Source organism: Ascidiella aspersa, chromosome 1 (genome assembly GCF_963924565.1).
Source record: "Ascidiella aspersa chromosome 1, kaAscAspe10.2, whole genome shotgun sequence".
NCBI classification, from domain to species: Eukaryota; Metazoa; Chordata; class Ascidiacea; order Phlebobranchia; family Ascidiidae; genus Ascidiella; species Ascidiella aspersa.
This window is the reverse complement of record NC_139447.1, coordinates 11042942-11056533: the sequence shown is the minus strand read 5'-3', so window position 1 is coordinate 11056533 and position 13592 is coordinate 11042942. Positions and strand designations below refer to the sequence as shown.

The window sequence follows — 13592 nt, the reverse complement described above, 5'->3', positions numbered from 1 at the left end:
CGCCAATGTATTGTTTGAATTCAATACTAACTTAAAAGAAAACACCAACCACAAAATGTATTATTTCTTGCTTATTTGCATAGATGCAGCAAAAATGTTGTGATTGGATTCGGCAATAACAAACGAGCATGTAATGTCATATAAAACTACGAATTATAAGCTTTAGTACAGGGATGTCCAACCTGCGGCCCGCGGGCCACATTGCGGCCAGTCTGAAATTTTTGTGCGGCCCGCTAGTCATTTTCACTCCCACGTAGTATTTTAAACCTTCAATATTAGCCTAATTAAAATGTACCATTCAGCTTTTAGGGGCGCAGTAATAGTATAATATGGGTAAAAACTATATATATAACTCTAAAGGTCCGTTATAACTCTAAAGGGGGGCCAATACTTAATCTTTAAACTTAGTAGGTTCTGTGGCCCATTAAATATTTTTTTTTTTTAAGTGTCAATGCGGCCCACTATAATAAAATGTTGGACATCCCTGCTTTAGTATATCACGAGTTTGCCCACAGGGAGAAGGTATTGATAAAATAAATCTTGTCGGACAAAGTGACAAAAATATTTCGTGTTAAGGTAAAATATCTCTTTTAATTACTAAGTCAAAAGTACAAGCACGTGTTTTAAAATATATGAAAAAACATCTATACCTAAGAACATGTTTTATATTAAAGAAAATTTCGAAAAAGGTTTCTTGGCAGCTTTTAGAAGGAATACTTGCCGTGAAACATGTCAAGATGTATCCCTGTGTGGTAAAGAAAGTGCGTGAAGACACCATCACGGCATTACGTTCCAACAATTGCAGGTGTTGTACGAATAGGCTCGTATGAGCAGCCTATTTGTATAAAACTATTACGCAAATTCATTTGATTGCAGAGTGTCCTACTCAGCAGTTTGTCCTTGATTGGTCGCAGACTCCACCGCTTAAAGGTACTTGACGCTCAAAGACGGCCTCCCACAGTTCACTGCGTTTGTCCAGGATGTCGGTTGCCATAGCAACGGTGCGATTGAGAAGAAGGTAGGCTGGGTATTTTCCCCAGTTTGTTTCACCGACGCTTGAAGGGTTTCTAAACAATACGTTTACAATTTAAATGCGGCCTGGCGTGTTGATTTTGCGTTGTATTGAGTTGTATATAATAATAAAATACTTTCGTCCTGCCCTTATGTTGAATTATTTCCTTAGAATGATCGCCAGAAACACTAAAAACGCTTATAGCTTAGTTTCACTCGTTTCTCAACGTAATTTTAGCGTCCATACTAGGAACACTAAGTTATCGAGAAAAAGGCTCGTTTAGATCGCTAAGATTGCTTACATAGCTACTCAAGCGCTATTTTAGTGTTTAAATATGTCGTTTAAATAGCTGATTTGGATCTAAAGTATTAAAGGGATCCCAAGAATTTGAAACTCATGCCTGCAAGAATTACCCGCTTTTGGCGAAATTCGCCAGCGCCTTCATGACTTGTCGACTCAACTTGCGTTCTTCATCGTCGAACTTAAGCTTCTGGTCCAAGCCGGGAAGGAAAGGAAAGCCGAAGTGAAAGAGAAAGTCGTCCTTGTGATCGGGTCGACCCAACTTGTGTGGCCGGGAAAAGGTGGCCGAGTCGTTGTAGAGGGTCGGTCGGTGCGCGAACTTGTACACGAACACATCGGCGCCGGCTTCTGTCCAATGAAAGAAGACGTTTCTTCATTAAAGCGTTTATTAGTACGCGATCAAAAAAAAGCGGGTAAGCAGGTTAAGCTTGGAAATATAAGCCGTGTATAGAATTCTTCTGTAAGGGCAATTTTGTCTTCCATTTTCAATCGAAATCGCAGCATCTCAAATACCAACCGTCTTTTTAACCATTCATATTCCTTGATTGAAAAAAAGCTATGAAAATTGAAAACAAAATATTTACATTCAACAAAGTTCAGATTACTAACCGAATTAAAAATCATAGGGTCAATCGCTTCTAAAATTCCATAACTAACAACAGCGAATTATTCCAATTAACAATAACTGCAACTTACCACTAAAACGCGAGGCAAACTTGTCGGCTTGCGCGGTAAACCAGGAATCAGTAAAGTAGTCGAGTACTCCGCGTAAAAGTTTGTCCCCCTCGCGGACAGAATCATCGCCCAAGTATGATCGGTAGATGGAGTTAATACGCTGGTCTGTGATATTAGGGTAAAACGCAGCGAGGTCTGAAGCGATGACACTCTCCGCCTCATCTCGGGAACTGAATCCTATAAAAATATTTAAAGGTTGGACTTTTGTAGACCAACTTAAAATTCATCTAACCCAGTGGTTCTCAAAGTTTTTTTCGTATTCCTCCCTTAAAGGCTTAAGCAATGTTAATTCCTCCCCAAAAAATTACAAAAGGAATACTGCCAAATTTCCCCAAATTTCTCCAGAGGTTTCCTAAATTTTGGACTTGCAAATTTTTGGTATTTAAATGAAACACTTGCAGTCTCTTAAAACTACTTAGCGGTCACCCAAATCAAACCTTAAAAAAAACCTGACAGGGAACATTACAAAAGTAGGGTACAAAGCGTTATTCATTGTTAATGTGAACCATGAACTTCATGTTTAAAACAAAAAACAATGAAAATTGAGAAGAGAAGCATGTCAGTTTTTCCCGAAGATCACCGCATTTGCAAATGTAAAGTGTTCCTTATTTGGTTAAAATATCCGTAATGGCACTAAAACCACATTCAACTTAATATGTAGTCGGAAACGGAAGAAGTGTTTGCTCTGCAACGGTTAATTTGGCATACGTAGCATAAACTAGTCGATCCAACCACATGTTTTTTAAATGAGTGATTTGGAAAAAGTCGCTCTCGAGCATTTGCTTTGGCATTTTGCAGAATTTAAAATATATACTGGATCTGGGCAATCTTATGTTTTACCCTTTCTTTACTTTACTTTTACGTATTACTTTTACCATGCTTTTACAACCATGCTAAAACAAACAAACTATATAAAACAGACACCTGGTGCTAGTGAACTTTACTTTCTGTGACGAAACAATAGATATTGTAAACCAAACAGAGTCTATGATGACATAGGTTTAACACAGAACATATTGTCTTCACGTAATAAGAAAACGTGAACCATTTTCATCCACTTTTCGTCACCAATTCTTCTCTGGAACAAATTTCCTCCCAAAAATTTAAAATTCCCCCCAAAGTTAGCCAAATGGCTCCCTTTGAGAACCACTGATCTAACCTAACGTGTTGCACAATAAACACTTTTATATTGCGTTTGTGTTATTTTTTAGTTGAATTGTTGCTCATAATCGGACGAGTTCCCAATTTTAATAGTTTAAAATTTACACTTTTTTATGTCAATGACATGACTTGAAATTGACTTGCTCTAATAAGGACTTGACTGGGACTTGACTTGGGCAACCTATGACTTGAACTGGGACTTTACTTGTTATAAGGTCTTAAGGTATTTTTCAAATGACTTGACTGGGACTTTAGTCCTCCAAAATGACTTCTTTACAACACTGTACCTTGGTGATATTTGGGAACCAGCTTTCTTGAAAGCATGAAGTCAAATTCCCCAGTGACGCTCCCCACCATCAATGGGACTTTGTTGAAAGCCCCCTTCTCCAGCAGCTGGTCGGCAGGGGCCAGGAAAAAATGTCCGTCAACCTCGGGCGAGTATCTCTATCATAAAATCAATCGTTAAGCAAGGCAATATTAGTTGCCACCTCATGTAAGGCTATGATCTACAAGTATCGGTTTCTGTTTTAGTTATAAGTGTTTATGGCACAGGCGCTTTTAGGGTTTTACCATTTTTGATAAAATGCTGCTTCAAGTGTGAGCTCCTTCGTTAAGAATGTTAAGATATTGCAATTAACCCATCTTTCCTAATTAACTGCCATCTCCGATTATATGGGAAATTTTCAGGGTTGGGATGTATTATCGCAAGATAAATAGCAAATTAGTACTTTCTAGAGGTCGATCTTTGACCCTTAGTGTGTCTGATTATTTTTATTCGCTCTATGTTTAATAAAAGAATCTTCTAAATCCCTTAATTAAATATCAAGGGCCCAAGACTAGGAAACAAGATGCCATAAACTTTAAAAACATGCTATAATTTGTTGGAAAACAATCAGCCACAGCGAATATATTTCAAGGTACAAAGCCTTTACCTCATTTTTCGCAGCTTCAATGAGCTCACTTGAGGTAACTCTGTTGCAAAGACACGTTACGGTGTATTTCTTCTTGTACAACAGGCAGTTTGTGTTATTTGCCACCCTGTTTCAATATAGATTGTTTAAAGAAACCTTGGATATTATAGGTTGCTTTGTGAATACCAATTATCTCCCATGTTATACATGTGAAGTGTCTTCTTTTCAAAGTTATAGTCACGAGAAATCAACACACATATGAACAATAAACCAGTTGAGGGCTCAACAAAATTAAGAGGCCTTCCAAGAATCTTCATGTGAGCAAAACAGGGGCTAGAAAAATAGCTTAAAGCAAATTTCAATTATTTTACCCTTGCTTTGCCTGCAAAATATCTTTTCTGTGATAATCAGGTTTCTCTGACTAGAAATAAGAGAAATGACAAGGTTTCCTAATAATACAGAAAATCCTACTTTAATACTGTTCAAACCACAAGTTAACAAACGGGTTGTAATAATTTTAACAGTTTGCAGAATACAATTTTCTGCTGGGTACACCATTTACGGATCTGTAATTAGCTTGATATAATGAATGTCAAAGTCAAAAGTTCGAGTAAATCCACATAATCCTGATGAAGACGTTATGATGCGCACCTATATCACGCTTGCACTTTGTATCCCACTAACTGATGATGATACAAGTGCACATTAAAGGTCGTTTTCAAGAAGATGTTGATTAACTCGAACGGTTTTTGACATTCACTATCACTTTATAGTTTATATTGACATGATAACTGACATAATCTGCACAAACCTAACAAGTTTAAAATGTGGTTTTAAAGCATACAAATCGCTATTTGTCGTTAACAAAGATTTTCTAAATTTTGATGACAAAGATGTGAGCTTATAAAAAGCCAAACATCACGTTAAGGCCCACCGACAACAACCCTGTAGGGCAATTTAAAACATGTGGTCACCAAATACCAATGTAATACCTGCGTGTCTTCTCATCCTGGTTTGTGCTCCATAAGAACGGAAGAGTTGCCACCCCGCTCATTGCTACCACCCTGTGGAAAAGCCCCTTGCTGAGGGGAGACAGCGCATGCGCACTTGCCGCGAAACCCCCGGCCGACGCCCCGACAAGTGTGACCGAGTCAGGATTTCCCCCAAAAGAGGCGATGTTGTCCCTGTGTTTCAAAACCCTTGTAAGACTGTGCTAAAGTAAAATTGCAATATAATTTAATTTCTGGAGGTTGTATTAAGACGTAGTAAGAATATCAAAGCCAAAAAAATATTTTCAACATTTCATTTTAATTTTTTTTTGCGGCTTGCGTTAAAAACAAATCGAGATGCTATCAATCCATGGGGGAGGGCGTAAAACAATATTTCATCCGTGTCGCTAGACAAAACCATTAAACGCCTTAACAACTCAGCTTCGTCAAATAACTCTGAATGGATACACTTTGCTTAAAGTAAGAAAAGGATCGGAAATTGTAGCAAGAGCAGTTTCAAAAATATTATTAACAAATTAAACTAAAACAACACGAGTTCTCACTTTTTGGAAGGAATCTATTGAGAGAAGTTACGTAGTGGTTGACTGTGGTTACTACGTCCGTACATTTTTTAAAGAAGTTTGCACATTTTTGGTCACACAATTTTCTTCGCAGGAGAACAGGTAATATTGAAAACACAGCTGAGCTGCAATAGTTGCTCCGGTCAGTGTTTTAATTACTTAAGTTATTGACTTGATTTAAGTGCCATTATGTCGCTGTTTCAAAATGAGTTGACTTGAACTTAAGTCATTTTGTTAAATGATTTGGTATTTAATTAGGCATTTTCATTACTATTTATTTCAAGTTGTGCATATTAAACACTTAGTTCTGTATATTGCGGTTGAGTTATTTTTTAGTTAAATTGTTTTTTTATAATCGGATCAGGTTACCAATTTTAATAGCTTAACAGTTAACTTTTATGTTACTGACATGACTTGAAATTGACTTGCTCTCATAATGACTTGACTGGAACTTGACTTGGGTAACCGATGACTTGGACTGGGACTTGACTTGTTATTTTTGAAAATAACTGGACTTGTTGTTTTTTTTCAAATGACCTGAATGGGACTTAAACCATTCAAAAATGCCTTGTTTACAACAGTTTCTCCGCCCTTACCTGACCCATTCCAGGGCCTTGACCTGGTCGTGGAGGCCAGCGTTGCCAGGGGCCAGCGGGTCACCCAGACTGAGGAAACCAAACACCCCAAGTCTGTAGTTGACTGTTACCAGCAGCACGTCTTCGAAGGCGGGAAGCATCCATAACTTGTTGGTGGTGCCTGATGCCTGGAACGAGCCGCCGTGGATCCAAACCATCACCTGGGGAATGGGGATGTGTTCAAGCACTTCAAATCGACAAGTTTCTTTGTTTGAAACTTTTCGGTATAGTTGGAATTTTAGAAACTTTGGCTAGCGAACTACGCTACAATAGGATCGAACAGCAGTCAATCAAACAAAACCTAGATTTTTCAAAAATAGGCGTTTATGTGGCGTGTGCGTGTGCGTGTCTGTGTGTTTGTATGTGTGTTTGTACTTGTTCGTGTTATCACGAGTTGATTCATTTAAGATTAATTGGATCCGGCCATGCCCTCCATAAGGAAAAAAACACTATATTGTATTTGAACGTTTGAACACTGTATTGTGAATTATGACATTATTCTGATAAAGCCTTTATGTGTCTGTTTGAACTTATGCCCAAGATGCTATATTGTATATTATTGTGGCAGGTTATTTTTTTAAATATGGTAGAAATATTTTTACAGCACTTGAATAATAACTGCGACAAGCAGATATAGTAAAGAAGCTAACCAAATCTTATATCTGATTGGCCGCAAGGAGATAACTTCCAACTTTGGACTGTTATTTTGGGACTCAGAATGTTTTCTAAACAGCAGAAAACAATCTGTCGCCCTTTTCTAGACATCGAGTTTAAAGCGATAATTCTTCCTACCAAATGAAACTGAAGAAGATAGGAAATATACGAAAAATGGGCTGTAGATACACAGTGGGTATAACCTTTGCAAGTTAGCCCAATGTATAAAATAATATGGCTACACAGAACAATGTCGCTTTTAACTTATTTGGTATAGTTAAACACCTGCAAAGTTAACTGTATACCAGAGCCTATATCAAAAGTCTAACAGCGTACAACAGAATGCTATACCGGCAACCCTTTATCGGACTTTGAAGCCTTCGGATGTCGCGGCGAAAACACGTTCACTGTAAGGCAGTTTTCGCTCAATGGATGGTCAGGACTGGTAACAAAGCGCAGCCAAGTGTCGGCCAGCATTCTCCAGAGTATACCTGAATCCTGCGGCAAAACACACAAACATAGTTATTGATAATAACATTACTAAAACAAAGATTTGCGAAGATTATTTATGTATAGCTTTACGTGAAGAAAAGTTATCGAAAAAAGAGAAAAAAAAAGAAAAAAAAAGTAGACTCAACGTAGTTATAAAGCGGACAATACACCATTGGCGTAGCCAGGGGGCACAGGGCCATGCTCTTTGAATGTTTTTTTAGTGTTGCGTTAGCAATGCACTCCGTGCTGCTCGAAACGGTTTGGTAGCATTGTTATTGTGTTCGATACGGAAGTTAATGCATTGACAAAATCTAAACAAAAAAGTTCAAACTTTTTGCCCCCCTCCCAAAAAAATTATTTTCGGCTGACTGCTGCAATACAACACCAGCATGTCATTCAGCTTTTGTTTTAGCATTTACCCTTGCAAACACGGCTCAATGCAGATTTGACTTTCTACCTGGTGGCAGAAAGGCGTGTTTTCGTCGTCGGCCGGCTTGACGTCATCCCAGGACCAGGGGTCGACCGGCGGTACAAACCTAAAGTTATAATCGGGCGTCCTTGCGTAAGGAACCCCGAAGTAGGAGTACACGGGGCGGTCCGATGTAAGAGCCCTTCGTGTCGTGCCGCGAACTTTGCCATGCTTCGTCTCGGCAACAATATCTGAAAATCAAACCTTTCTTGACAAAGGACAAACAGCACTTGCCAATAAGGTTATTGCATACTAAGGTAGTTCAAAGTCACCCAACACTAAAAGTTTTGTTTGTTTCTGTCGTACAACTGGACTCACAAGTATGGTGTCAATCCGCAACTTATATGGAAAGAGTAATCTTAAGAATAAGTTTAAGTTCGAATTTTTTTATACTTTTAATGAAAATTAAAATAGGGTTCTTCTGACAAATATTTATTCTGTGCAGACGTTTAATTACCTATTCAGGCAATCTCCTTCAGGGCAAATCAACTTGTAACCTTGCAGAAAGGTAAAATCAAGGCGGCAAAACGAGGCGAAAAAAGGTAACAAGGCGCGAATAACGTGAGAACGCGATAACCGGTTGCAGACTTCTAATGACCGTTACTGCACAAAAATTGATAAGAAGGTGCAAGAAATGTGTCTTGCTTAACGTTCATGGTGTTTTCATGATTGTGAGTGGCCAGGATGAAAAAGGTTCTTTATTGAAAAGCTACATTCAAAGATCGATTCGCGCTAAACAAATATCGCCTGTATATCGTGTAAGTTGCCCGTGGACCGCCTCCGCGTATATTTACATGTTAATTGCAGTACAAGATACAAATACTATATGTTTTAACACCTAATATCTTAAAGGCAGTTTAAAGTTTGTTATTTTTGTTTCAAGAGAAAAAAGGTACCTTAAATAGACCAACCTTTGGCAAATAACCAGATCACCACACATACCTATTTACTGAACAAACAATTTTCCCACGTTTGTAAATACGTTGTTTTGCTGATACCGATTCACATTTTGGGTACTGCCTTGTGTTTGAAGTCATAGTCCTATCGCTATTTTTCATATGGGCAACGTTATACACAGTCAATTGCATTTCCAATCCCTAACAAACAAAAAGTGACCAACCTTGATCGAGGCTGTGCGTCTGTGCAATGCATAAAGCGGCGATACAAAACAGCAAAATCACATCCTGAATCATTTCACTTGGCATTTGTAATTTACCTCCACAACTCTAAAGCACAACAATCCAGACACCTGCAGCTTGAGCACCTAAACTAAATACAGCATGTAAAGCAAACACGGTTATCAAAAACAAAATCTCACAAGTTACTGAGTGAAGGTTTCGTTAGAAACAAACTATCTGGTGCTTAAATTTTGTATCGCGAGAGAACCTAACCAAATACAGCCTGTAGAGCAAGCACGGTATTAAACAAAATTGCACAAGTTACTAAGTGACGGTTTCTTCTGCACTGTTTACATCGGGTTGCAACAATACTGTTACTGATAGTGTATATCCCTTTTAATTTCTAATTGCGGGCTGTACGGCATCCACTATTGACTTCCTACGTTTGCGATACGTGCCCTCAACGTACTGTCTATACTTAATGTCGTACAGCACTGTCTACCGAGTTAACATCGGGGTAATGTCGCAAATAAACAGTCACTCTGAAAATATTAAACATTGCCGATACACCTCAGTCAATGTTCGCCAAAGCAAGTTTTTCAGCACCAGCACCAAAGCCAGTTATTAAAAATCATTGTTAAAACATTTTAGTAATTTTTTTGAAGAACAGCAAGCATTACGTTTGAGAACTTAGGGTAGTATTCCGTCGTCAACTTCACACCAATCAGGTAACTTCTACAGTTTTATTTTTATATTTTGGCTTTAAACGATAGAGTAAATATACCATCGGGTAATCATTCAGATAAATACAAACTCAGATAGCACTTCTTGTCTCAGCGAATTAAAGCCGCCGCTCGGCCTCCGTTGAGTGAACACGCGATGATACGGAAAAGATTAAACATTAATAAGTACGAGCCCAGGTTTCCTTATACCTCTCTATCGCTGCATCCACACGACAGGCAATGGTTAACATCCTCAGCCGCGAAATGTGATACGTCCTGTGTTACAAACTCGCATCGTTAGTTTGTTACCCATTTGTGTGCACCAATTTTGCATAGAATGATAGCACACAAAACTATAGTTGATAAAAACGAAATCCAGTACCATGGAAACAAAGTTTAATCGGTACTTGCGGTTCAAACAACCTCATGTTGAACATGTAAACCTAACTGCGTCGTACAGTTTAAGTTGTACTTATATTGCGATAACTTTCCATGGGCGACGAACTGTCTGTATTGCTGGGATGCGTAATGCAGGTTGAAGGTCAGGCGTCACACCTCTTATAACTTCCTGATATACCTTCACGGTTGCACCTTGTAACGTCCCGGTTAAACTTAGCAACGAAATCTCCAATATATCTATATATATATAGGTTACAACCCATAAGGTATAGCAAACCTAGTACAACAAAAATCATTTTATAATTACGTATATAGGGGCACAGTTTTTTTAATATTATCTAACAATATGCTTTTAAACAGTCTTTTGTGAGGCCTTAACTTAAACTAGTTTTTCGTTATTTGCTTACAAAATCTTTACTTGTACGCAATATAGTTGATTAAACAATATTCAGCAGTCCTTGTGATGTACTGGTTTTACTGACTGATGGTTTTAAGACTGGTAACTTTTCTACATTCTAATGGTTAAAAGCCTTTATTTGTCCGCTATGTTTACCCGTGTCACTTCACTGTTGCCTGCCCTGAAAATCATGTAATGAGTGGTAAAGTATTAAACAGAGTTGTGCCGAATTGAAGTTTATATATGCTTCGAAAATGGCGCGTGTAGATTATATATATATGAGTTTATATTTGCATTTAACATTTGTAAAAAAATTCGGAATAATTTTTCAGGATACACCAAACGTTACACAAGAGAATTTCTATAGCACTTAAAAGGAAAACATAGCACCCAAAGTTTATGAGACCCAAAAAATTGTATAGAAGAGTTGTATTATGAATCGACTATAGAACACCATAAACAATAACCCCTGACTAAACCTATGTCAATTTTGGCACATATAAGCAATTAACAAAAACGTTTTTATCTATAGCGAGCGTAATATATTACGCTAACTAACCTGGTAAAAGAGTCATTTTACTTATACAGCGGGCAGCCAAAAGCCTTTTTAACCATTTTTAAACACGTCAAGCAAAATGACAACTTAAAAGTATTTGATACACTGCCTTCTACACAACAGTTTCTTCTCGTGATACAAACATGTACTGGTAGAGATGCAAGAAGCTGTGCTGCTCTACAAATCTTGCGGCACGGCCGCCGAAAGCAGGAAAACAAATTTAAAAACGTTATGTCAACTGACCTATTACTTTCAGCAGTTGTGAACTTAAGCAAACGGGTTGCTCCAATTCTATTCTTAAAGTGCTGTAACGTTATGGTAGACCATCAGCGTTTTTTTTCGATAAGATACGTCAAGCGGGAATAGTTTAAAATATGTTTCGGTGAATATAGTTATCACAACAACACTTTTAATTTGTAAAAAAAATTGATTTAAATGACATTAAAGATTTATTATGAAGAAAGAAAAGCTTTACTTGCGTGTCTGTAGGCCTATATTAAAGTAACTAGCAAAACAATTCATACGCCCAGTAGCAGTAAAGATCGCAGTTTGACGAAAATGCGAATTCTTAACACTGTACAAATTTGAAAAAAATGTGATGTTGCCGTACAGCTTTGTTGAATATGTCATCACTCATCATGACATCCGATAATCAATGTGTCTATGTGGAACGAAACAAAACGGTTTAATATATTTGGCAATACATACGTATTATTTTGCCAACGATAAAAAAGTGAGAGATTTTATAACACACGTGATACGTTTGATTACTTTCTCGTCAAATAAAAATGCAATGGCACCGATAAACGTAATGTGGCATATCTGTACCGAGAACCTACCAATCGTATCCCAAAACGCAAAAATCTTTCTGGTAAACTTCCCTTAGTTTTCGTATAGTTTGGTCGCTGATCGAAGCAAAGGCGCTGTCCACGGCAGTTTGTTTTATGGTTGCGTTCTTTTCTTTTAGACTGAGCCGCCACTCGTTTGGCTTGTCGCCCTGCAAGTAGTCGAGTAGGCGGTTCGAATCCCGAGTCAGGTGATCAAAGTCGATAACGTAGTCGTAGTTGATGGCGCAAGGATTGCAGAGTGTTGTTTGTGGGCGCCAGTGGATGTCCAACTTTGCCAGACCCCGTTCACTTGACTTGACAACATGACTAAACACCCGAGTTTGATTTATTTATGAACAGAAGAATTTTAGAACAGGTTAATTAAAACGGACCGCAATGCAATACTATAGACCAGCGTTTTTTAAACAGGTGAATGGTTCAACCCAGGGTGAATACAATTTTTGCAGGAGTGAACCAACCAAAAGGGGTGAATAAGGGTGAACCGTCAGAAATGGATGATAGCTCTGCAGAAAATCGACTACAAAACTATTGTTTTTTGGTATTTTTTTGCTTATTGTAATGGTGAAGTTGTTTTGCACTGGGTGTATAAGTACAAAGATTTGGTGACTGTGTTTTGTGCTTTTTTTTGTAGCTTTATATTTCTGGACTCGAGAAATTGTAGATTTGCAATGGTAAAACTTAGCTTGAGTTGATAAAACTTAGATTGGGTAGAAGTCATTTTGTGCTGTTATATAGAACGAGATAGTTTTATCATATCATGAGACAAGGGTGAATGAAATCTGGAGATAGATGCTAGGGGTGAACAGACCTAAAAATGTTTAAGAAGCACTGCTATAGACACTCAACTGAAAGCTATATTAACGGATTATTAAACATTAATTATAAAATTAATCTATAGACTTAACAACATGGCTAAACACCCAAATTTTATTTATTTATGAACAGCAAAATTTTTAGAAAAGGTTTATTAAAACGGACTGCAATGCAAAGCTATAAAAATTAAACTGAAAGTTATATTACTTAATTACCAGATATCAAATTTAACTAAAAAGTAATGAAACTTTTTTTCCAAATTAACCCAATAAAAAACTATATATTCCGTTCACTAAAACGTCATGTTTTCCGTAATATAAAAAAAAAATTATATGAACTTTTAAATGTTATTTTAGTGTGCTGGAATATTAAAACTACTTTTAAAATAAATTCCTTTATAGTGTTCCGCGAAATAAATATATAGTGCTTCCGTGAATAAGAACCTTTGGCATAAAAAAGCAATTAAAAGCAAAAACAAATGACAAGTCCCCAGTTGGTCGGTCGAACATGCGCTTTAAAGTAGAACTTACTCTGTCAATTGAACAAAGCTTATTTCTCCATTGTTGAGTCTAGAAACGTACTCACGGACCTCTTCCTGTTCTGACGATGACAATTGCTGAAAAACCGGGTCTTGCTCAACCGATGCTATATTGGTTGTTCTAAACATGAGCAACAATTTTTCTTTAACTGTGGACTCCTAAACCTTGACTGAGACCTGAGTTATCTGTATATAGAAATGCATGTGCGCTACAAATTTTGCCGACACCGTATAAAGTAGGAATCTAGTATTTTGGCGAAAC

General features: G+C 37.5%; 1 protein-coding gene across 1 annotated transcript; it reads right to left on the bottom strand.

Moving 5' to 3' along the window:
• Positions 1–886: 886 nt before the first annotated feature.
• On the bottom strand, positions 887–9144 carry LOC146167473 (fatty acyl-CoA hydrolase precursor, medium chain-like). The gene is made up of 10 exons (XM_083385745.1): positions 9060–9144; positions 7928–8130; positions 7330–7476; positions 6286–6485; positions 5112–5303; positions 4141–4246; positions 3486–3652; positions 2009–2217; positions 1426–1660; positions 887–1067 (listed from the first exon to the last, which is right to left on the bottom strand). The coding sequence occupies exons 1-10, from the start codon at positions 9142–9144 to the stop codon at positions 887–889; spliced, it is 1725 nt and encodes a 574-aa protein (XP_083241871.1).
• Between the last annotated feature and the right edge of the window lie 4448 nt (positions 9145–13592).

What these genes read in the sequence shown, in the direction of transcription:
- LOC146167473 (XM_083385745.1), bottom strand. Translation starts at nt 9,144, where the DNA reads ATGCCAAGTGAAATGATTCAGGATGTGATTTTGCTGTTTTGTATCGCC. An exon ending in CAGGATGAGAAGACACGCAG is followed by an intron (nt 4,247 to 5,111) that starts GTATTACATTGG and finishes ATATTGAAACAG; the next exon opens with GGTGGCAAATAACACAAACT. An exon ending in TATCACCAAGGTACAGTGTT is followed by an intron (nt 2,218 to 3,485) that starts GTAAAGAAGTCA and finishes TATAGGATTCAG; the next exon opens with TTCCCGAGATGAGGCGGAGA.